This window comes from Salmo salar, chromosome 16, assembly GCF_965601325.2.
Source record: "Salmo salar chromosome 16, fSalSal1, whole genome shotgun sequence".
Lineage (NCBI taxonomy): Eukaryota > Metazoa > Chordata > Actinopteri > Salmoniformes > Salmonidae > Salmo > Salmo salar.
In genome coordinates, this window is record NC_138306.1 from 17,702,733 (window position 1) to 17,725,509 (window position 22,777).

At 44.9% G+C, this 22,777-nt stretch overlaps 1 protein-coding gene across 1 annotated transcript in view; it reads right to left on the minus strand.

Moving 5' to 3' along the window:
* The window catches only part of LOC106573283 (neural-cadherin), an 81,464-nt gene extending 59,288 nt beyond the window's left edge, over positions 1–22,176 (minus strand). The window contains exon 1 of the mRNA XM_082963247.1: positions 21,642–22,176. Within this exon, the coding sequence (XP_082819373.1) occupies positions 21,642–22,176 (535 nt within the window). The remainder of the gene's footprint in view (positions 1–21,641) is intronic.
* Between the last annotated feature and the right edge of the window lie 601 nt (positions 22,177–22,777).

Consider the following 22,777-nt stretch of genomic DNA (forward strand, 5'->3'; position numbering starts at 1 on the left):
TTGTGGGAAAATAAGACATGCAACAAATACACTGAGTTAACAAAACTGACCAGCTGACCAGGTGATCCATGACACTGACCAGGTGGATCCAGGTGAACGCTATGATCCCTTATTGATGTCACTTGTTAAATCCACTTCAATCAGTGTAGATGAAGGGGAGGAGACGGGTTAAAGAAGGATTTTTAATCCTTGATTCAATTGAGACATAGATTGTGTGTGTATGCCATTCAGAAAGTGCCTTTGAACGGGGTAGGTAGGTGCCAGGCGCACCAGTTTGAGTGTGTCAAAGACTGCAATGCTGCTTAACAGTTTCCCGTGTGTATCAAGAATGATCCACCACCCAAAGGACATCCAGCCAGCTTGTCACAACTGTGGGAAGCATTGGGGTCAACATGGGCCAGCATCCCTGTGAAATGCTATCGACACCTTCTAGAGTCCATGCCCTGACGAATTGAGGCTGTTCTGAGGGCAAAAGGGGGGCAAACGCAATATTAGGAAGGTGTTCCTAATGTTTTGTCACTCAGTCTATTTCAATTGGGTACCAAATGAATATAAATACCCGATGGCACAACATACCTTTGAGACGTGCCTTTTAGCAGTCCATGGGTATAAAATGGATTTCAGCGCAGCAGGGAAGTATGATGAAGACATTAACCAAATGTTTTCAGTGTTAAAGGGCCACTATTTTAAATCCCCCCACTGTGAGCCTAAAGCACGGTGAGTCAGCATAGGATCAACACACTGAAAGCTGAGACGACTGAAATCTATTAACTGGAAGATCCATCCTCTGCACACTCTGTACTGTAGAGGCTCAAGGCTTCTGAGATTCGGACACACACAGAGATCCACAGACACATACACACTCACTAACCGTAATCAATTGCACCCATGCACACACACAAACAAAAACACACGTACGTATGCACGCACACACAGACACACACACCAATTAAATGCAATGTACTGCTGACTAGGTGGCAGGGAAGTTAATCTAAATAGCTTCACGCTTGTGCTCCCGAGTGGTGCAGCGGTCTAAGACACTGCATCTCATTGCAAGAGGTGTCACTGCAGAACCTGGTTCAAAGCAAAGCTGCATCCCATCTGGCTGTGATTGGGAGTCCCATAGGGCGGCACACAATTGGCCCAGCGTTGTCTGGGTTTGGCTGTCATTGTAAATAAGAATTTGTTCTTAACTGACTTGCCTAGTTAAAAATGGAATATATCACTACACTATCCGCTATGAGAGAATCTAATGTAAAGTCATAAATATTCTTTAGGCTTATCCTGCTCTCTCTATGTAGGCTCTCTTTACTGTAGTATGTTGAGAGGAGAATGGACACTAGCAGTAAGGCGATAGTAGTACTCCCCAGGCTCTCTCATCCCTCCAGCTGTTAACACCACACTGGGCCTGAGGTGGATTGGGAACAATGGCGAGTTCGTAGAAGCACTATTCAACTCTAAGAAAAGACTCTGAAAACCACTTCCCAACTTCACAACAGAGAGCCAGCAGAGGATTGCGGCTATAAGGAGAGTCATCTCTCTTTCTCGCTCTAGTTTCTCTGCACTCCTCTCGCTCTCTCTCTCTCTCCCTCTCTCTCTCTCTCTCTCTCTAGTTTCTCTCCACTTCTCTCGCTCTCTCTCTTGCTCTCTCTCTGTCTCTCTCTCTAGTTTCTCTCCACTCCCCTCTCTCTCTCTCCCTCTCTCTCTCTCTAGTTTCTCTCCACTTCTCTCGCTCTCTCTCTTGCTCTCTCTCTGTCTCTCTCTCTAGTTTCTCTCCACTCCCGTCTCTCTCTCTCTCTCCCTTTCTCTCTCTCTCTCTTGCTCTAGTTTCTCTCCACTTCTCTCTTGCTCTCTCTCTCCATATTTCCTGCTAGCTATTCCCCTTTCTAACCAGAACCAGGGGTATTGTTCATATACCCATTCATCTCTATCTGTTGCTGTCAGTTGGTGTTAGAGGCTTTCAGAAGGATCTCGCTCTCTGTGCTGTGGTAGTGCTGCTGTGGTGAAGGGAGGAAGGGGTCATTTCTGTGTTATGATGGTGGTGGTAGCTACAGAAAGATAGTGATGAGTATGGGGCCGATTTGGAGGCGCCACTCTCAGCAGTGTCCTCAGGCCCAGAATGGGATCATATTGGAGAGTAATGGGGTTGCTCTAAAAGCAGATGTGGCCTATCTGGAACTCTCTGGAACTCTCTCACCTCTGAGTCACTGAGGGAGGCTATGCCTCTACCAAACCAACACAACACAACGGGCTCTAGCTAGCATGTTCTGCCTTAATCTCGGAAACCCAGAACCAAAATATCCCGTAAATGCATCAGCTGGTCACAGATGTTGGGAGAGACTTTCCACGTCATTTCAATGAAATTACATAGATGTTGAATAGCCTCCCTCAGTGAAATTACATAGATGTTGAATAGCCTCCCTCAGTGAAATTACATAGATGTTGAATAGCCTCCCTCAGTGAAATTACATAGATGTTGAATAGCCTCCCTCAGTGAAATTACATAGATGTTGAATAGCCTCCCTCAGTGAAATTACATAGATGTTGAATAGCCTCCCTCAGTGAAATTACATAGATGTTGAATAGCCTCCCTCAGTGAAATTACATAGCTGTTGAATAGCCTCCCTCAGTGAAATTACATAGATGTTGAATAGCCTCCCTCAGTGAAATTACATAGATGTTGAATAGCCTCCCTCAGTGAAATTACATAGATGTTGAATAGCCTCCCTCAGTGAAATTACATAGATGTTGAATAGCCTCCCTCAGTGAAATTACATAGCTGTTGAATAGCCTCCCTCAGTGAAATTACATAGATGTTGAATAGCCTCCCTCAGTGAAATTACATAGCTGTTGAATAGCCTCCCTCAGTGAAATTACATAGATGTTGAATAGCCTCCCTCAGTGAAATTACATAGATGTTGAATAGCCTCCCTCAGTGAAATTACATAGCTGTTGAATAGCCTCCCTCAGTGAAATTACATAGATGTTGAATAGCCTCCCTCAGTGAAATTACATAGATGTTGAATAGCCTCCCTCAGTGAAATTACATAGATGTTGAATAGCCTCCCTCAATGAAATTACATAGATGTTGAATAGCCTCCCTCAGTGAAATTACATAGATGTTGAATTGACATCTGTGCCTAGTGGGTAGTTCTGCTTCTACCTAACCAACACAACAACCAATAAAATGGATCGCTAGCTAATATCTACACCTTTGGACTGTGCCAGGTAGAGAGAAAGGAGCTGTTTAGTCCAACAAGGACTAAGTAGCTAACTATTAGCTCGTAGCTAACTTGAGCTACGCACCTAACTCAATATTTCCGTAGACATCTCCCACTGACATCAGTGCAAGACCTCTGTTACTCAGAGGTTGTAATTCCGCACACTTATCTCAAGTTAGGATTCGGGCCCTGAGCATCTTCATGGTGACTATCAGATAGATACATCACTTAGAGTCTATCCTGATTCTGTTTGTGCTATTATGCCAACTCCTTGTCACTCATTGTCATGCCAAACAATGGAGTTGTCATTGGCAAGAGCACCAACAGATCTGGGACCAGGTTACCTCGAATCCTATTAAACTAAGTCAAGTGATGACTATGAGGTCAAACTGTTTAAAGACTCATCTTCTCACTCCTCACCACAGGGGGCTGCTGAGGGGAGGGCGACTCATAATAATGTCTGGAACGGAGCAAATTGGAATGGCATCAAACACCATGTTTGATACCATTCCACTCATTCCACTCCAGCCATTACCATGAGCCTGTCCTCCCCAATTAAGGTGTCACCAACCTCCTGTGCTCCTTAATGGTGTGTGAAATTATTTCAGCTCTACTCATTATATGACTTGGAATGCATGATAGCTACACATTTATGGGGGCTGCCAGCGGATTAATTCAATTTCCCATTCACACACGCTCATTATTAAGCCCACTGTAACCCTACTGAGGAAGACAGTGAGGCTGAGCAACACTCTGTGTCTCAAATGGCACCCTGTTCCCTATATAGTAGAATCATTTTGACCAGTGCTCCAAAAGTAGTGCACTACATAGGGAATAGGCTGCCATTTCGGATGCACACTATAACTTTATCTTTGACTCGGTAATATATGCTGAGTGTGCAAAACATTAAGGACACCTTCCTGATATGGAGTTGCCCCCCCCCCCAAAAAAATAACAACCTCAGTTCGTCAGGGCATGGACTCTACAAGGTGTTGAAAGTGTTCCACAGGGATTCTGTCCCATGTTTTCTCCAATGCTTCCCACAGTTGTGTCAAGTTGGCTCGATGTCCTTTGGGTGGTGGACCATTCTTGACACATACAGGAACCTGTTGAGCGTGAAAAACCCAACAGCATTGCAGTTCTCTACACAAACCGGTGCGCCTGGCTAGGGATGGTGAGGTGAGCGTATTACCGCCACACCGGCAGTCACGAGTCATGACCGCAGTCAAATTCCACAGGACCGTTTAGTCACGGTAATTAGTCTTCTCCAAGCTCTGATGCTGCTGATGGTCATTAGTAGCCTACCAAACTTGCTAACTGCCTGGTACTCAGCACTCTGTTGTCCCTCTTATCACTCTGACATCAAAGCAAATGTAATGGAAAATCTAATCAAGCACTTCATGAGAGCCTATGAGTTTATGTTGAGCAACATTTCTATAGGCTGTGCAATTGTGTGAGAAACAAGAGTTTTGATGGCCTTTATTAAAAATAGAAGGATCAGCTTTCTATAGGCAAGGTCTACTTCAGTATATTTATTTCTCAACATTCCTAATATTAAGCACATGCTTCGCTTTACAACAGAAAATGAACCATGGGGAAAAGCGTCCTCTATTCGGTATTGTCACGCTTATCGACGGTGAAGGAGGACCAAAACGCAGCAGGCATGCGGTTGTTCATTTTGAACATTTATTCACTCCAAAAGGAACACAAAAATAACAAAAGAGAATGAACGATAAACTGACAGTCCTGTAATGTTGACATACACTAAACACGGAACAATCTCCCACAAATGACAAACACAACCACACCCTAATATATGGGACTCTCAATCAAAGGCAAGTAGACAACACCTGCCTTCAACTGAGAGTCCCAACCCCAATTAACCAAACATAGAAACAGAGACACTAGACTCAACATAGAATACATGAAAACCAAACAGTGCCCAAAAACCCCGGAATACTTAAATCAAATGCCCCTTCAACAAACACACCACCCCGAACCACATAAAACGAATACCCTCTGCCACGTCCTGACCAAACTACAATACCAATTAACCTTATACTGGCCAGGACGTGACAGTACCCCCCCCCCTTAAAGGTGCTAACCCCGGAAGCACCTTAACAAAATTAACCCCAAACAACACCAAAAGAAAAATTACCCCCTACTAAAGGGAGGGAAGGGAGGGTGGCTGCCGTCAACGATGGCACTGTGCTACACCCCCCCTCCCCAACCCACCTATCTCTGGAGGTGGCTCCGGCTCTGGCCGTTCCAGGCTGTCGGGGCAGTCTGGCAGCTCGGGACAGTCTGGGCAGTCTGGCAGCTCGGGACAGTCTGGCGGCTCGGGACAGTCTGGGCAGTCTGGCCGCTCCGGCAGTTCAGGGCAGTCTGGCTGCTCCGGCAGTTCAGGGCAGTCTGGCCGCTCCGGCAGTTCAGGGCAGTCTGGCCGCTCCGGCAGTTCAGGGCAGTCTGGCCGCACCGGCAGTTCAGGGCAGTCTGGCCGCTCCGGCAGTTCAGGGCAGTCTGGCCGCTCCGGCAGTTCAGGGCAGTCTGGCCGGCGGCTCCGGCGACTGTTGACTGGCGGGCGGCTCCGGCGACTGTTGACTGGCGGGCGGCTCCGACGACTGTTGACTGGCGGGCGGCTCCGACGACTGTTGACTGGCGGGCGGCTCCGACGACTGTTGACTGGCGGGCGGCTCCGACGACTGTTGACTGGCGGGCGGCTCCGACGACTGTTGACTGGCGGGCGGCTCCGACGACTGTTGACTGGCGGGCGGCTCCGACGACTGTTGACTGGCGGGGCGGCTCCGACGACTGTTGACTGGCGGGGCGGCTCCGACGACTGTTGACTGGCGGGGCGGCTCCGACGACTGTTGACTGGCGGGGCGGCTCCGACGACTGTTGACTGGCGGGGCGGCTCCGACGACTGTTGACTGGCGGGGCAGCTCCGACGACTGTTGACTGGCGGGGCAGCTCCGACGACTGTTGACTGGCGGGGCAGCTCCGACGACTGTTGACTGGCGGGGCAGCTCCGACGACTGTTGACTGGCGGGGCAGCTCCGACGACTGTTGACTGGCGGGGCAGCTCCGACGACTGTTGACTGGCGGGGCAGCTCCGACGACTGTTGACTGGCGGGCAGCTCCGACGACTGTTGACTGGCGGGCAGCTCTGACGACTGTTGACTGGCGGGCAGCTCTGACGACTGTTGACTGGCGAGGCTGGGTTTACGCACTTGAAGGCTAGTGCGGGGAACGGGAACAGGACGAGTCGGACTGGGTTGACGCACCTCCGGGTCCGCACGAGAGACAGGAGCTGGAAACCCAGGGCTATGGAGGCGCACAGTCGGTCTTGATCTTACCTCCTGCACAACCCGTCTTGGCTGGATGGAACTAGTAGCCCTGTACGAGCGGGGTGCTTGTACAGGGCACACTGGGCTGTGCAGGGGCCTGATGGTAGCCGTGCGTAGAGCGGGAGTTGGGTAGCCTGGTCCTCGGAGGCGTACCGGCGACCAGATGCGCTGCGCAGGCATCCTCCTACCAGGCTGGATGCCCGCTCTAGCACGGCACCTGTGAGGGGCTGGAATAACGCGCACCGGACTGTGCGTGCGTATGGGTGAGATGTTTCGCTGAGGAGCGCACTATGGCGCTCTCCACCCCATACGCTCCTCCATATAACCACGGGTAGCTGGCTTCCGGCTCTTCCTAGGCCTAGCCAAACTACCCGTGTGCCCCCCCAAAAAAAATTATTGGGGGTGCCTCTCGTGCTTCTCCCTCAGCGCGTCCTTGGCCTCGTACCTCCGCCTCTCTGCCTTGGCTGCCTCAATTTCCCACTGCGGGCGGCGATAATCCCCAGCCTGGTGCCAAGGTCCGGCCCCGTCCAGAACTTCCTCCCAGGTCCATTTCTCCCGCCAGTCCAACTCGAAGTCCCTCTGCTCCTTCCTCTGCTGCTTGGTCCTGGAATGGTGGGAGATTCTGTCACGCTTATCGACGGTGAAGGAGGACCAAAACGCAGCAGGCATGCGGTTGTTCATTTTGAACATTTATTCACTCCAAACTGAACACAAAAATAACAAAAGAGAACGAACGATAAACTGACAGTCCTGTAATGTTGACATACACTAAACACGGAACAATCTCCCACAAATGACAAACACACCCTAATATATGGGACTCTCAATCAAAGGCAAGTAGACAACACCTGCCTTCAACTGAGAGTCCCAACCCCAATTAACCAAACATAGAAACAGACACACTAGACTCAACATAGAATACATGAAAACCAAACAGTGCCCAAAAACCCCGGAATACTTAAATCAAATGCCCCTTCAACAAACACACCACCCCGAACCACATAAAACGAATACCCTCTGCCACGTCCTGACCAAACTACAATACCAATTAACCTTATACTGGCCAGGACGTGACAGGTATTTAAGTGCATAGATGACATATTTTTTTTCCCCTGCCCCTGTTTCGAGACAGGTATAATGATAATGGTCCATTCTAAATCAAAACAAATTCCACACATATACTGCTCAAAAAAATAAAGGGAACACTTAAACAACACATCCTAGATCTGAATGAAAGAAATAATCTTATTAAATACTTTTTTCTTTACATAGTTGAATGTGCTGACAACAAAATCACACAAAAATAATCAATGGAAATCCAATTTATCAACCCATGGAGGTCTGGATTTGGAGTCACACTCAAAATTAAAGTGGAAAACCACACTGCAGGCTGATCCAACTTTGATGTAATGTCCTTAAAACAAGTCAAAATGAGGCTCCGTAGTGTGTGTGGCCTCCACGTGCCTGTATGACCTCCCTACAATGCCTGGGCATGCTCCTGACGAGGTGGCGGATGGTCTCCTGAGGGATCTCCTCCCAGACCTGGACTAAAGCATCCGCCAACTCCTGGACAGTCTGTGGTGCAATCTGGCATTGGTGGATGGAGCGAGACATGATGTCCCAGATGTGCTCAATTGGATTCAGGTCTGGGGAATGAGCGGGCCAGTCCATAGCGTCAATGCCTTCCTCTTGCAGGAACTGCTGACACACTCCAGCCACATGAGGTCTAGCATTGTCTTGCATTAGGAGGAACCCAGGGCCAACCGCACCAGCATATGGTCTCACAAGGGGTCTGAGGATCTCATCTCGGTACCTAATGGCAGTCAGGCTACCTCTGGCGAGCACATGGAGGGCTGTGTGGCCCCCCAAAGAAATGCCACCCTACACCATGACTGACCCACCGCCAAACCGGTCATGCTGGAGGATGTTGCAGGCAGCAGAACATTCTCCACGGCGTCTCCAGACTCTGTCACGTCTGTCACGTGCTCAGTGTGAACCTGCTTTCATCTGTGAAGAGCACAGGGCGCCAGTGGCGAATTTGCCAATCTTGGTGTTCTCTGGCAAATGCCAAAAGTCCTGCACGGTGTTGGGCTGTAAGCACAACCCCCACCTGTGGACGTCGGGCCCTCATACCACCCTCATGGAGTCTGTTTCTGACCGTTTGAGCAGACACATGCACATTTAAGGCCTGCTGGAGGTCATTTTGCAGGGCTCTGGCAGTGCTTCTCCTGCTCCTCCTTGCACAAAGGCGGAGGTAGCGGTCCTGCTGCTGGGTTGTTGCCCTCCTACGGCCTCTTTCACGTCTCCTGATGTACTGGCCTGTCTCCTGGTAGCGCCTCCATGCTCTGGACACTACGCTGACAGACACAGCAAACCTTCTTGCCACAGCTCACATTGATGTGCCATCCTGGATGAGCTGCACTACCTGAGCCACTTGTGTGGGTTGTAGACTCCGTCTCATGCTACTACTAGAGTGAAAGCACCGCCAGCATTCAAAAGTGACCAAAACATCAGCCAGGAAGCATAGGAACTGAGAAGTGGTCTGTGGTCCCCACCTGCAGAACCACCCCTTTATTGGGGGTGTGTTGCTAATTGCCTATAATTTCCACCTGTTGTCTATTCCATTTGCACAACAGCATGTGAAATTTATTGTCAATCAGTGTTGCTTCCTAAGTGGACAGTTTGATTTCACAGAAGTGTGACTGACTTGGAGTTACATTGTGTTGTTTAAGTGTTCCCTTTATTTTTTTTGAGCAGTGTATATTATTTAGTATATGTAAAGACAATATTAAATAGTCTGATGGGTGACAATTAGCCTACCACTTGTGAATGATATATTTTTTTAAATCATAGTCCCACACCTCATGTAGCCTAGCCCATAGGCCTATGGCTAGCTCTGAGACAGACAGGGTACCAAAACATTTCTGCAGCACTGAAGGTCCCCAAGAACACAGTGGCATCCATCATTCTTAAATGGAAGACGTTTGGAACCACCAAGACTCTTCCTAGAGCTGGCCGCCCATCCAAACTGAGCAATTGGGGAGAATGGCCTTGGTCAATGACCAAGAACACGATGGTCACTCTGACAGAGCTCTAGAGTTCCTCTGTGGAGATGGAAGAACCTTCCAGAAGGACAACCATCCCTGCAGCACTCCACCAATTAGACCTTTATAGTTGATTGGCCAGACCGAAGCCACTCCTCAGTAAAAGGCACATGACAGCCTGCTTGGATTTTGGCAAAAGGAACCTTAAAACTCTCAAACCATGAGAAACAAGCTTCTCTGGTCTGATGAAACCAAGATTGAACTCTTTGGCCTGAATGCCAAGAATCACATCTGGAGGAAACCTGGCACCATCCCTACGGTGAAGCATGGTGGTGGCAGCATCATGCTGTTGGGATGTTTTTCAGCGGCAGGGACTGGGAGACTAGTCAGGATCGAGGAAAAGATTAACAAAGCAAAGTACAGAGAGATCCTTGATGAAAACCTGCTCCAGAGTGCTCAGGACCTCAGACTGGGGCGAAGGTTCACCTTCCAACAGGACAACAACCCTAAACACACAGCCAAGACTGGAGAGACCTGAAAATAGCTGTGCATGAATGCTCCCCATCCAACCTGACAGAGCTTGTGAGGATCTGCAGAGAAGAAACTCCCCAAATACAGGTGTGCCAAGCTTGTAGCGTCATACCCAAGAAGACTCAGTGCTGTAATCGCTGCCAAAGGTGCTTCAACAAAGTTCTGAGTAAAGGGTCTGAATACATATGTAAATGTAATATATATTTTTTTTATTTTAAATATATTACCAAATGTATAAAAGCCTTTTTTTATTATTATTTGTCATTATGGAATATTGTGTGTAGATTGATGAGTGAAAAAAACTATTTAATACGTTATAGAACAAGGCTGTAATGTAACAACATTTGGGAAAAGTCAAGGGGTCTGAATACTTCCCGAAGGCAGTGTATAGCCCAAAGTCTGTATCACAACTAAAGTTGCATAAATAACTCCAAATGAAGCATATAGGAGGACCCGTTTCTTTGCTAACCACTCAACACAGAATAGCTGCATGTGCGCACTCCCTTGGAAATCGTTTGGAGAAAATATCCTTTTTATTTTATTCAGCTCTGTTCAATTGTATTCTTCATGTTATAAAATAATGCCGTGGAATTCTAAGCAAATCTTGGCTGCGAAATTAACTAGTGTAGCCCACAGCCATATGGCATAGCCAGATCAGGACCTAACATAAGGACAACTCAGAGTATGCTATTCTGTTCTTCTGAAACAGACTACATTTTCTTCATATCATGTTTCTTTAGACCTGTCTAAAATAAATTGATTTATTGTGAAGGTGTAGGCTATATTACATGGATTTATTGGACTTTTTAAATTGTTCCAAAGGTCTGCATCAGTAGCTTGTAAGGTTTGTGTGGAAGCCAGGAGATGCTAAATGAGTTTGTTAATTAACGGTCAATCACCATGAGACCGGCAGATATTTCCTTGACAATCACCGGCTGACAAAATTTCATGACCGTCACAGCCCTACACCTGGCACCTACCACCATACCTGTTCAAAGGCACTTTGCCCATTCCCCTTCTGAATGGCACACATACACAATCCATGTCTCAATTGTCTCATGCCTTAATAATTCTTCTTTAACCTGTCTCCTCCCCTTCACCTACACTGATCGAAGTTGATTTAACAAGTGACATCGATAAGGGATCATAGCTTTCACATGGATCCACATGGTCAGTCTATATCATGGAAAGAGCAGGTGTTCTTAATGTTTTGTCTACTCAGTGTATAACACACTACTGGAGCTCAATCAGAGCTCCAGAGCTCTTGCTCCTCTATCCCTCTCTCCATTTCCCAGCGTGGTGGTGATTGATGGGGGTGTCTAGGAAGCCCAGTCGTCTCCCCAGCCCAGAGTGTACAGGGCCAGGCAGGAGCCACTGAAGAGCCATGCAGGCTTAATGGGAAAACTCTAAGAGTATGGCCTGAGACAGTGTTAATCTATCACCAACACCTGAATCTGGGTTGACGTTGTTGACTGTGCCACAGTAGGAGAGATTCTAAGGACCAATCATTATTGGGCCTGCTGTTGTTGTACTGCATATAAGGAACAATGTTGAGTGTAACACTTCATAGTATATAATGACGTTACACAATTGAATTGATTGGTATGCAAGAGTATACACAGAACCAGAATGTGTCGGAGCTGCGAAATAATGCTGTTGTCCTCTCATCCCTTTCAATGCCTCACTTAGCTCAGACACACACACTATCTATACCCCCCTCCCACACACACACACACACACACACACACACACACACACACACACACACACACACACACACACACACACACACACACACACACACACACACACACACACACACACATTAAGACAGCAGCATGTGTAGAAGCGTTATTAATGGGTAAAGGAGAGGATAAACCTCTCCATTTTCTGAGTGTAATCCAGTGAACAGCCTCTGCTGTGGACCATCGTTGCCTCTCACACATCCAAATCTGCATTAGCAGGAAGCCAGCGAGATTAAACCAGATCATTGCTCATCACACAGTGGGAGAGCGAGGAGGAAGTATTAACAACCGACTTTTAACACCCCTGATCACTAACTTGTATGATTACATTAGTGTGACATTGAAAAAAAATAATGAAATCTATGATTCTCTTATTTACATGGTAAATATTAATATTGTGAGTTAATTCCCCAAATCTATGATTATCCTGTATCTCATAGTACAATATTGATGCACTAACAGGGGTGTGTAATGAACTAAAATCTAAATGTGTCTGGTATTCCCTTTTTAATATCACCACGTATGATTATTTTATTAAGGACCATAAAATGTTTACCAACTAAATTAAGGATTTGACTGATGCAGTCAGTGCTACGCACCCGAGAAACCCATCATAAGCAACTTAACATGCATTCATGCAATTAATGATTCAGATCGGTTGATTAAAATGCAATCGCTCTAGCTTCCTGGGGCACAAAGGACACAATAATTAAACGCTACACATCTTGTGAAATAGTCACAATGCGAAACAATTTCAACCTCTCGACAATGTTGACGTAGAGGAAAAGTACATTTAAATGGCTTCTCATGGTTTCTATCCTGAGCTTAGTTGTACGTGTGTGTGTGTGTGTGTGTGTGTGTGTGTGTGTGTGTGTGTGTGGTGTGTGTGTGTGTGTGTGTGTGTGTGTGTGTGTGTGTGTGTGTGTGTGACCTCTAGCATTACTAATGACTCCAGCATCATCACTATCCCATCCTCCTTCTCAGTGCACCAGACTGTGTCCTTATTAGTCCACAGCATTAAGCCGTACCCCCACACTGACAATAGGGAGAGGACCACATCCATTAGTTCCATAGAGAAGTTCACATGTGATGAGAACATTGCAGAGACACACGGTTAAACTGGGATCAAAGCACACTGAGGAGGTAGTCGGACCACAGACACGGAAACCATAACAGAAGCATATAATATGTGCTCCAACTTCAGGGACGATACAACAAACGGAATGCTAAGCAGTCAGCTGCAGACACAAATAGTCTTTCAAACAGCTGCCTTGCATGTGGGTAGGCTACATCACCATGGTCTCTCCCCTTCTCTCTCCTTCTCTCTGTGCACACATGCGCACACACACTGGTGGAGCGGTGCCAGGAAAATAACCTGTTCCTCAGCGTAAAAGGACTACAGGAGCTGATGGTGGACTACAGGAGACAGAAGTGTGACGTGGTGAGGTTGGACTCAGGGGCAGAGATGAGACCAGACGAGGAATCAGTGGTTAAAGATAAACATAATACTTTACTAAGAAACGTTAGCCGCAGGATCACAGTACACTTCGGAAAAAATCAAAAAACAAACACTAAGTCTCGACAACTCACTCAGGAAACGACCGCACACACTAAACAATTCAAGCTTCTGCAAAGAAAAACTGAAAACACATCTCTTTTAAAAGGGGAAATCATAATGAGTAATAGAACATACCTCTTTTAAAAGGGGAAATCACATTGAGTAATAGAACACACCTCTTTCAACCTCTCTTGGGTAGAGGGCAGTATTTTCACGGCTGGATGAAAAACGTACCCAAATTAAACTGCCTACTACTCGGGCCCAGAAACTAGAATATGCATAGTAATATTAGATTTGGATAGAAAACACTCTGAAGTTTCTAAAACTGTTTGAATGATGTCTGTGAGTATAACAGAACTCATATAGCAGGCAAAAACCTGAGAAAAATCCAAACAGGAAGTAGAAAATCTGAGGCTGTAGTTAAAAAAATAATAATAAACCCTTTCCAAACTACAGTGACTTAGGGGTCATTTTGCACTTCCTAAGGCTTCCACTAGATGTCAACAGGCTTTAGAAAGTTGTTTGAGGCTTCTATTGTGAATTTTGAGGGAATAACAGCCGGTTCAAGCAGTGGACTGTCTGAGGTCATGTAGTTACTTCATGTGCATTCACGCATGGCTAGCATTTTTTATTTTTCTTCTGTAATGAATACACTATTGTCCGGTTGGAATATTATCGATTATTTATGTTAAAAGCACCCTAAGGATTGATTGTAAACATCGTTTGACATGTTTCTACAAACGGAAATTGAATTTTTGAGCTTTTCGTCTATTGATTTGCGCTCCCGCATCGTGCCTTTGGAATAGTGTTCTGGACGCGCCAACAAAAAACGGAGGTATTTGGACATAAATGATGGACTTTATCGAACAAATGAACATTTCTTGTGGAAGTGGGAGTCCTGCGAGTGCATTCCGCCGAAGATCAGCAAAGGTAAGGAAAGATTTATAACACTAATTTAGAGTTTTATTGATGCCATGACTTGTTGGGTAGCTGTATAGCTTGCATTGATGGTTGAGCTCTGTACTCAGAATATTGAACAATGTGCTTTCGCCGAAAAGCTATTTTAAAATCTGACACAGCGGTTGGAGTAGTATATCTATAATTCTTTAAATAATTGTTATATATTTTGTCAACGTTTATGATGAGTATTTCTGTAAATTAATGTGCACATTCACCGGAAGTTTTGGGAGGCAAACATTTTCTGAACATCACGCGCCAATGTAAAATGCTGTTTTTGGAAATAAATATGAACTTGATCGAACAAAACATACATGTATTTTGTAACATGATGTCCTATGAGTGTCACCTGATGAAGATCGTCAAAGGTTAGTGCTTAATTTTAGCTGTATTTCTGGTTTTTGTGACGCCCCTCCTTGCTAGGAAAATGGCTGTGTGGCTTTTCTTGTTTAGGTGGTGTGCTAACATAATCTAATGTTTTGCTTTCGCTGTAAAGCCTTTTTGAAATCGGACAATGGGGTTGCATTAAGGAGAAGTGTATCTTTAAAATGGTGTAAAATAGTCGTATGTTTAAGAAATTTGAATTATGAGATTTTGGTTGTTTTGAATTTGCCGCCCTGCTATTTCACTGGCTGTTGGGAGTGTGTCCCGCAGGTGGGACAGTCACGTCCCACATACCCAAGAGAAGTTAAAGGGGAAATCACAATGAGTAATAGAACACACCTCTTTTAACCTGTTTGGGATAGGGGGCAGTATTTTCACGGCCGGATAAAAAACGTACCCGATTTAAACTGGTTACTACTCTTGCCCAGAAACGAGAATATGCATATTATTAGTAGATTTGGATAGAAAACACTCTAAAGTTTCTAAAACTGTTTGAATGGTGTCTGTGAGTATAACAGAACTCATATGGCAGGCAAAACCCTGAGAAGATTCCAAGCAGGAAGTGCCCTGTCTGGCAATTTGTGGTCCTTCTGTTGCCTCTCTATCAAAATTACAGTATCTGTGCTGTTACATGATACTTTCTAAGGCTTCCATTGGCTCTCTAAAGCCGCCAGAAAGTGGATTGGGGTGTCTGCTGTCTCTGGGCAAAGTATTGGAGCTCTGTTTGTGCGCGTTCACGAGACCTCACCATTTTTTTTCTTTCACTCTTTGAATGAATACAACGTTGCCCGGTTGGAATATTATCGCTATTTTACGAGAAAAAAAAATTGATTTTAAACAGCGTTTGACATGCTTCTAAGTACGGTAATGGATTATTTTTTTTTAAATTGTCACAAAATGCGCTCGCGCGTTACACTTTGGATAGTGACCTGAACGCACGAACAAAACGGAGGTATTTGGATATAACTATGGATTATTTGGAACCAAAACAACATTTGTTGTTGAAGTAGAAGTCCTGGGAGTGCATTCTGACGAAGAACAGCAAAGGTAATCCAATTTTTCTAATAGTAATTCTAAGTTTAGGCTGCCCCGACGTTGGCGGGTCTGAATAGCTAGCCTTGATGGCCGAGCTATGTACTCAGAATATTGCAAAATGTGCTTTCGCCGAAAAGCTATTTTACAATCGGACATAGCAATTGCATAAAGGAGTTCTGTATCTATAATTCTTAAAATAATTGTTATGTATTTTGTCAACGTTTATCATGAGTAATTTAGTAAATTCACCGGACGTTTTCGGTGGGTATGCTAGTTCTGAACATCACATGCTAATATAAAAAGCTGTTTTTTTATATAAATATGAACTTGATTGAACAAAACATGCATGTATTGTATAACATAATGTCCTAGGAGTGTCATCTGATGAAGATCATCAAAGGTTAGTGCTGCATTTAGCTGTGGTTTGGGTTTTTGTGACATATATGCTTGCTTTGAAAATGGCTGTGTGACTATTTTTGGCTGGGTACTCTCCTGACATAATCTAATGTTTTGCTTTCGCTGTAAAGCCTTTTTGAAATCGAACAATGTGGTTAGATTAACGAGAGTCTTATCTTTAAAATGGTGTAAAATAGTTGATTGTTTGAGAAAATTGAATTGTGGTATTTTAGTTGGTTTTGTATTTCGCGCCATGCGATGCCATTGGCTGTTGGCTAGGGGTTCCGCTGGCGGAACGGGGTTCCGCTAGCGGAACGTCTAGATGCAAGAGGTTAAAGGGGAAATCACAATGAGTAATAGAACATACCTGAGTGTCATAATTATCTCTAGGATGGTCTCTGCTGCCCTCCGGTGTCAAGTGGAACCATGGCGAGAAGAGGGAGCATGCCCCCATCCACATTGACAGGGCCGTAGTGGAGAGGGTAAAAAGCTTCAAGTTCCTTGGCGTGCACGTCAAATCACCGTTTATTGGTCATGTACACAGTTTAGTAAAACGCAGGTGCAGCGAAATGCTAATGTTTATTTCTTCAATAGTGCAGCAATATCTAGCAATAGCAAACCTGAAACCGTGAAGACCTGAGATGGTCCCACCACACCGACACCGTTGTGAAGAAGGCGCAACAGTCTCTACAACCTCAGCCGGCTGAAGAAATTCAGCATGGCGGCTGAAGAAATTCAGCATGGCGGCTGAAGAAATTCAGCATGGCGGCTGAAGAAATTCAGAAATTCAGCATGGCGGCTGAAGAAATTCAGCATGGCTCTTAAAACCCTAACAAACTCCTACAGCTGCACCATTGAGAGCATTCTGTCGGGCTGGATCACCACCTGGTACGACAACTGCACTGCCCTCAACCGAACGGCTCTCCAGAGGCTGGTGCGGTCAGCCCAGAGCACGCTGCCTGCCGTCCAGGACATTTACAGCACCGTATACCACAGGTATGACAAAACATTTATTTTTACTGCTCTAATTACGTTGGTAACCAGTTTATAAAAGCAATAAGGCACCTCAGGGGTTTGTGGATTATATGGCCATATACCACAAACCCCCTCGTGCCTTATTGCTTATGCATATATTACATTTGTAGTCGTTCTGACATTTTTTATGTCTTGTCTATAGTTTTTTATGATTTGATTATTTGTGTGACATTTTATTGCACTGCTATGAGCTGATAACACAAGCATTTTACTGCAGCCACTATAACATCTGCTAAACAGTGTACGTGACCAATAAACGTTGATGTCCTACTCTGATAATATCAATGCCTACACCCTTTGATGGACATGGTTTTAACAACCTCTCATTCAAACTGAGACAAGTTCCCAGTACCTTCATTGTGCTGCCAATAGCTTCTAGTGATGCTTTGTTTTGATAACCAGCCAGACTTTGAGCCAGCTTCAAATATCTCCCTTCAATCTTCAATCAAACTGCCATTTCATCTTCTGACAGAAGTCCCTTACAACACAACACGTTACCCAATTACTGCAATTATATATTTTTGTTGCCCTTACTGAAATTCCTATTAAAACTTTTCATGCAGCAACTGTCAGCCATTTCTCTGCAGCAACATCTCTTTGTCCACAAACACTAAAACTTCCGGAGCTGTTTCTATACCCTGTGTCGTGTTTTTTTATCAGCTCTTCTCAGGGGCTGAAGGTTGAGCCACAACCATTGTTATCCTCAGTTAATTGGGTCAGTTAATGGTGCAAAAGGTAGAAAAACGCAGCACAATATGCTGTAGATACAGTACCTTCAGAAAGTATTCACATCCCTTGTCTTTTTTTCTTCTTTCACAAATGTATGAAAAATAAAGCCCTAACATATCTTGATTACGTAAGTATTACATCCCCTGACTCAAAACATCTTAGAAGCACCTTAGGCAGCGACTACAGCTGTGAGTTTTTCTGGGTAAGTCTCTAAGAGCTTTGCACACCTGGATTGTACAATATTTGCGCATGATCATTTTTTCATTCTTCAAGCGCTGTCAAGTTGGTTGCTAGACAGCCATTTTCAAGTCTTGCCATTGATTTTCAAGACGATTTAAGTCATAACTGTAACTAGGACACTCGGAACATTCAATGTCTTCTTGGTAAGCAACTCCAGTTTATATTCGGCCTTGTGTTTAAAGTTATTGTCCTGCTGAAAGGTGAATTTGTCTACCAGTGTCTGGTGGAAAGCCAACTGAACCAGGTTTTCCACCAGAATTTTTCCTGTGCTTAGCTCCATTCCGTTTATTTTTTATCCTTAAAATCTCCCCAGTCCTTTATATTAATAACATTCCACCCATGAGGCCACTAGTCATTTGACTGCAGGAAAGGGCTACAGCGATGTTCGGGATTGGAACATAACAGAAGAATGCTTGTTTAATCAATAGCAGCAAATCGATTCTAGCCTACAGGGGAAACGCCAACAGGGAGTATGTTAAGGTGACGCTACAGGGGAAACGCCAACAGGGACTATGTTTAGGTGACGCTGAGGCGAAACTGAACTCAGTAAACAAAGATATTTCTGGAATGACAGATAGAGGTTGTGGCTCTGCAATGTCTTTCTCATGAATAGCTAGAACATTAGACAAATTGAACAATAGACAGGATCTTATGAATGCATTGACAATGTACTTGAAGCAGAAAGGAGGTATGAATGTGAAAACTATGGCCCACCACAGATAGGTGAACATAAACACGAACACACACGGTCATGCGCACACACACGCACGCACACGGCGCACGCACACACAACACACACCAGCCACAGCTGGAGTTTCTTTACAAATTGAATAAATGCAGATGGCATGGCATTCTGAAATTGTTTTCCATATTAAATATACAGCCCCAGATTCACAAATTACACATGAAATAAGATCAGGTCTCATTCCAATTCATTTCACATCACAGGGGGAATATGCTAATGTTTAGTTGGGGGAGAGGCAGTGAGAAAATGGGAAATTGGATTAAATACAGCCTGAGGCAACTAGGGAAGAGGATGACTAGAACTAGAGAACTCGAGTTTTCTGACAAAAAGGCTGAGCTCAGGTGCCGTGTGTATCAAGCATCAAGGAGTGCTGATCTCAGATCAGGTCCCTCGCTGTCCATGTAATTTTATTCATTGGGATCTAGAAGGAATTACTGATCCTAAATCAGCACTCCTACTCTGAAACGCTTGATAAATAGGAGCCCATGTGATTACTATGAGCTAAAACACAGCTCCACGTCTCCATTCCAAACCACTACCACCCTGCCCACAAATATAAAAAATGCAGGGGAATCACTCCAGTCCAATTTGCTCAATATTTCTCAAATCTCCTGCCCCTTCCAATATGATAAACAGATTCGAACACAGGGGCAGGAACAAGTCCTAGTCAAAGAGAATCAGCTAATACATTCTGTTCTGTGAAACTAAGCTACTAATGCCGATGGCCTTTGTGGAAACAAAATCTTTAGACAGGACTAATGCAGAGTTCCCTTCGCCTCTATCCAACACGACACCTACCAGTGTCTATCATGATGACCTAATTCACTGGCTTCTCCTGCAGTCTCCCTCTGCTGATTCCACAGCTGCTGGTGTAGAGGTGACAGAGAGAGACTACAGTACCATGGACAGCTCACTCTCTCCTGGATCTCATAGGGCTGTCTGGGGTGTAGACAAGAGGCCACTGGGCCACATGCTAACTTCAGCCACACCGGTCACCTAATATCCCTATGGGCCTCCATGCTATAGCTACTTGTTTCACCACACAGCCATATTGGAAAAAGCAAACCAAAGCAAACCACATGCGGTACAGAATAATAAAGTTGAAGGACTGTTGGTGCAAAACACACATCAAATAAAATACAGCAGAAAATGTGTTTAAACACAAAAAGAGGTATGTTTGATGGGTAGTCTGCTTTTGAAAGGATAGAAATAAAAAGACCAGCCCACAAAAGAAGCAGACAGAACTGTCTGGCAAGCTAGTCATAAGAAATTGCTAATCTTTAATCAGGCAGAGACAAGATGGCAAATGAATAGTCCTCGCCTCACAACATCAATATATAAGAGTATTCATATGTTCTCAAGAAAGAAAGAATTGTGAATTGATTTTCTCAGAAAACATCGGGTTGCATGAACATTATTCATTCCCAAGAAAGAATTGTGATTTTGGTACAAATATGCGTCCATCCTATACATACATACAGACACTTACACATCAATGAACACATGCTGTGCATCGAACAACAATAGGCTATTCAAACAAAATCCCTACAAGTTTTTCACATGAACATCATTGAACACTGGGCACACTGGAAAACTGGCACTACAACCAAAATATATTATTATTGGCCCCTGTCCCAACACTGGAAGCAATAACAACTCTCACACGCTGCTGTGCATCACAATCAAACACTGGCACTATAAAACCAAAGCAAATCATTGGCCACAGTGCCAAGTTCCAACATCATCTCTGTAAGGGCCCCAACTCTAGGGGCCCTAACACTAGGGGCCACAAAACAACTGTCAACACAATTACACTGCAGGGTTTCATATAATTTCTCTCTCCCTCCAAGAATGCCAGAGGTTGTTTCCTGAGTGCGGCATGCAGTGCCTCTCCAAATCCCTGCGAGGGAGTGAGCGAATGAGAGGGGGATTAAATGCCAGCAGATGAGAAAGAGAGAGTGAGAGTGAGAGAGAAAGAGAGAGAGAGAGAGAGAGAGAGAGAGAGAGAGAGAGAGAGAGAGAGAGATGGATGGAGAGATGGAGAGAGAGAGAAAGAGAGAGAGAGGGAGCGAGAGAGAGACATCACACTGGATCTCCAATCCAAAAGGATTAATGTTGGAAACAACTTCACAGCCGAGTCTACGTAGAGTATGTCTATGGAGGCCATAACTCTCTGCTGACTGGAGTCTATTTAAGAAATCAATGAAAAAGACACTTATACCCAGCAGTTATTTAGCCATAATTAAAATAGCTGTTAAAAGTTCATATAGCTGTTAGAGTTATACATAAATATGAGGTTCATAATATCAATGTATGAGCATGTCATAATGACAAATAATCTGTGTACATTCCTCACACTGAAGCAGGTAATGTCATACCTTGTCATGTGTACCTGTTGAATGTATTGTAGCTAGTCGGCTCTAAAAGCTTTTTTTCTGACCAGTGTAAGTGTCCTAATGTATATTATGCTCTCTTGGGGCATTACTGAGGGATGGTGACTGCAGGGAGACTTGTAATTCAGCTATCCAGATGGTCGTAAAATCCTGCGCTATTAAGCGCCATATAATGCATGCGTAATAGCCGTTTTTCCATTAAATGAAGGAATTACCACTCTGCACATATCGCACAGGAGACATGCACCCAGTTAAGTGCAGATTTAGTACATAGTACACACCTCGTTCATCTTGTATTTTGACAGTGATTTCGATGAACGGTTCAGTCTCCCTGTCCAGGCGCATGGCTATCACGATATCTCCACTCTCCTTGCCCACGTTGATTGGGGTAATATCTGTCTTCGGGTAAACCAGCTCAAAGGAGGCTGCCTGAAACCTGGCTGGGCTCAGGCTCATAACGACAGAACCGATGCTTGCATCTTCGGAGACATTGAGGAAGACCATGCTACCAGAGTCCAACAATGCCCTATGCATCCGCCCTGCCCTGCCCAGGCTGCCCAACTCCCCTGTCTGGCCTGGGCGCAGTGGGCACCACTGTCGTGGGGTAACCGTGAACTCAACACCCTTACTGATTCTGCAGGGCCAACCATGGTCTTTAGCAAAAACATAGAACTTGATTACAGATGGGAGGCCCAGTAGGGAGTCCATCAGCAAAACTTCGCCAGTTTTTGGTACCACGTAGAAACTGCCGTTTTTGGGAACGGGGAAGTACGTCAACTCTGCGTTCTTTCCACTGTCTGCATCAAGCGCTTCCATCGTGTAAACCACAGACCGGAGTGGAGTCGCGTCATTCAAAGTTAATTTCAAGTCTGCATTGCGAAAAGTGGGTTCGTGGTCATTGGTGTCCAAAACATCCACTTTCACCGACGCAACCTGAAAGACAACATGGCCCGCTGATACGCATGTTTGGCAACACAAACTTACACTCAGTAGGTATTCGAAGCGCTCTTCCCTGTCCAAAATCCTGGAAGTTTTAAGTAATATATTTCCCCGTTTGTGGTGGGCAAAGACGTGGAAATCCTCGCTGCCATTCCCATAGAGTTTCAAGTGCATTCCCGATTCTGGACACCATTTTTGCGCGTTGATGCGCTTCACAGGAATGCTTAGTCCATTCACTTTTGATGCCTTCGGCGAGTTCTCAAATACATGTCCATGAAAGAAAGGCAGTCGATCATCCGTTTTATATCCAAAAACAAAGAGACAGTAAGTCAATAAAATATACAAAATCATGGTGGTAACAAGTTGTACCACCGAATGGTTCAGGAGTTTCATGTGTGACAGCAAATCAATGAAAGGCAAAAATGAAATGCCCCCGTCTGGTAAAATCAAAAAGCTGTCACATATTTGTCCGATGTCT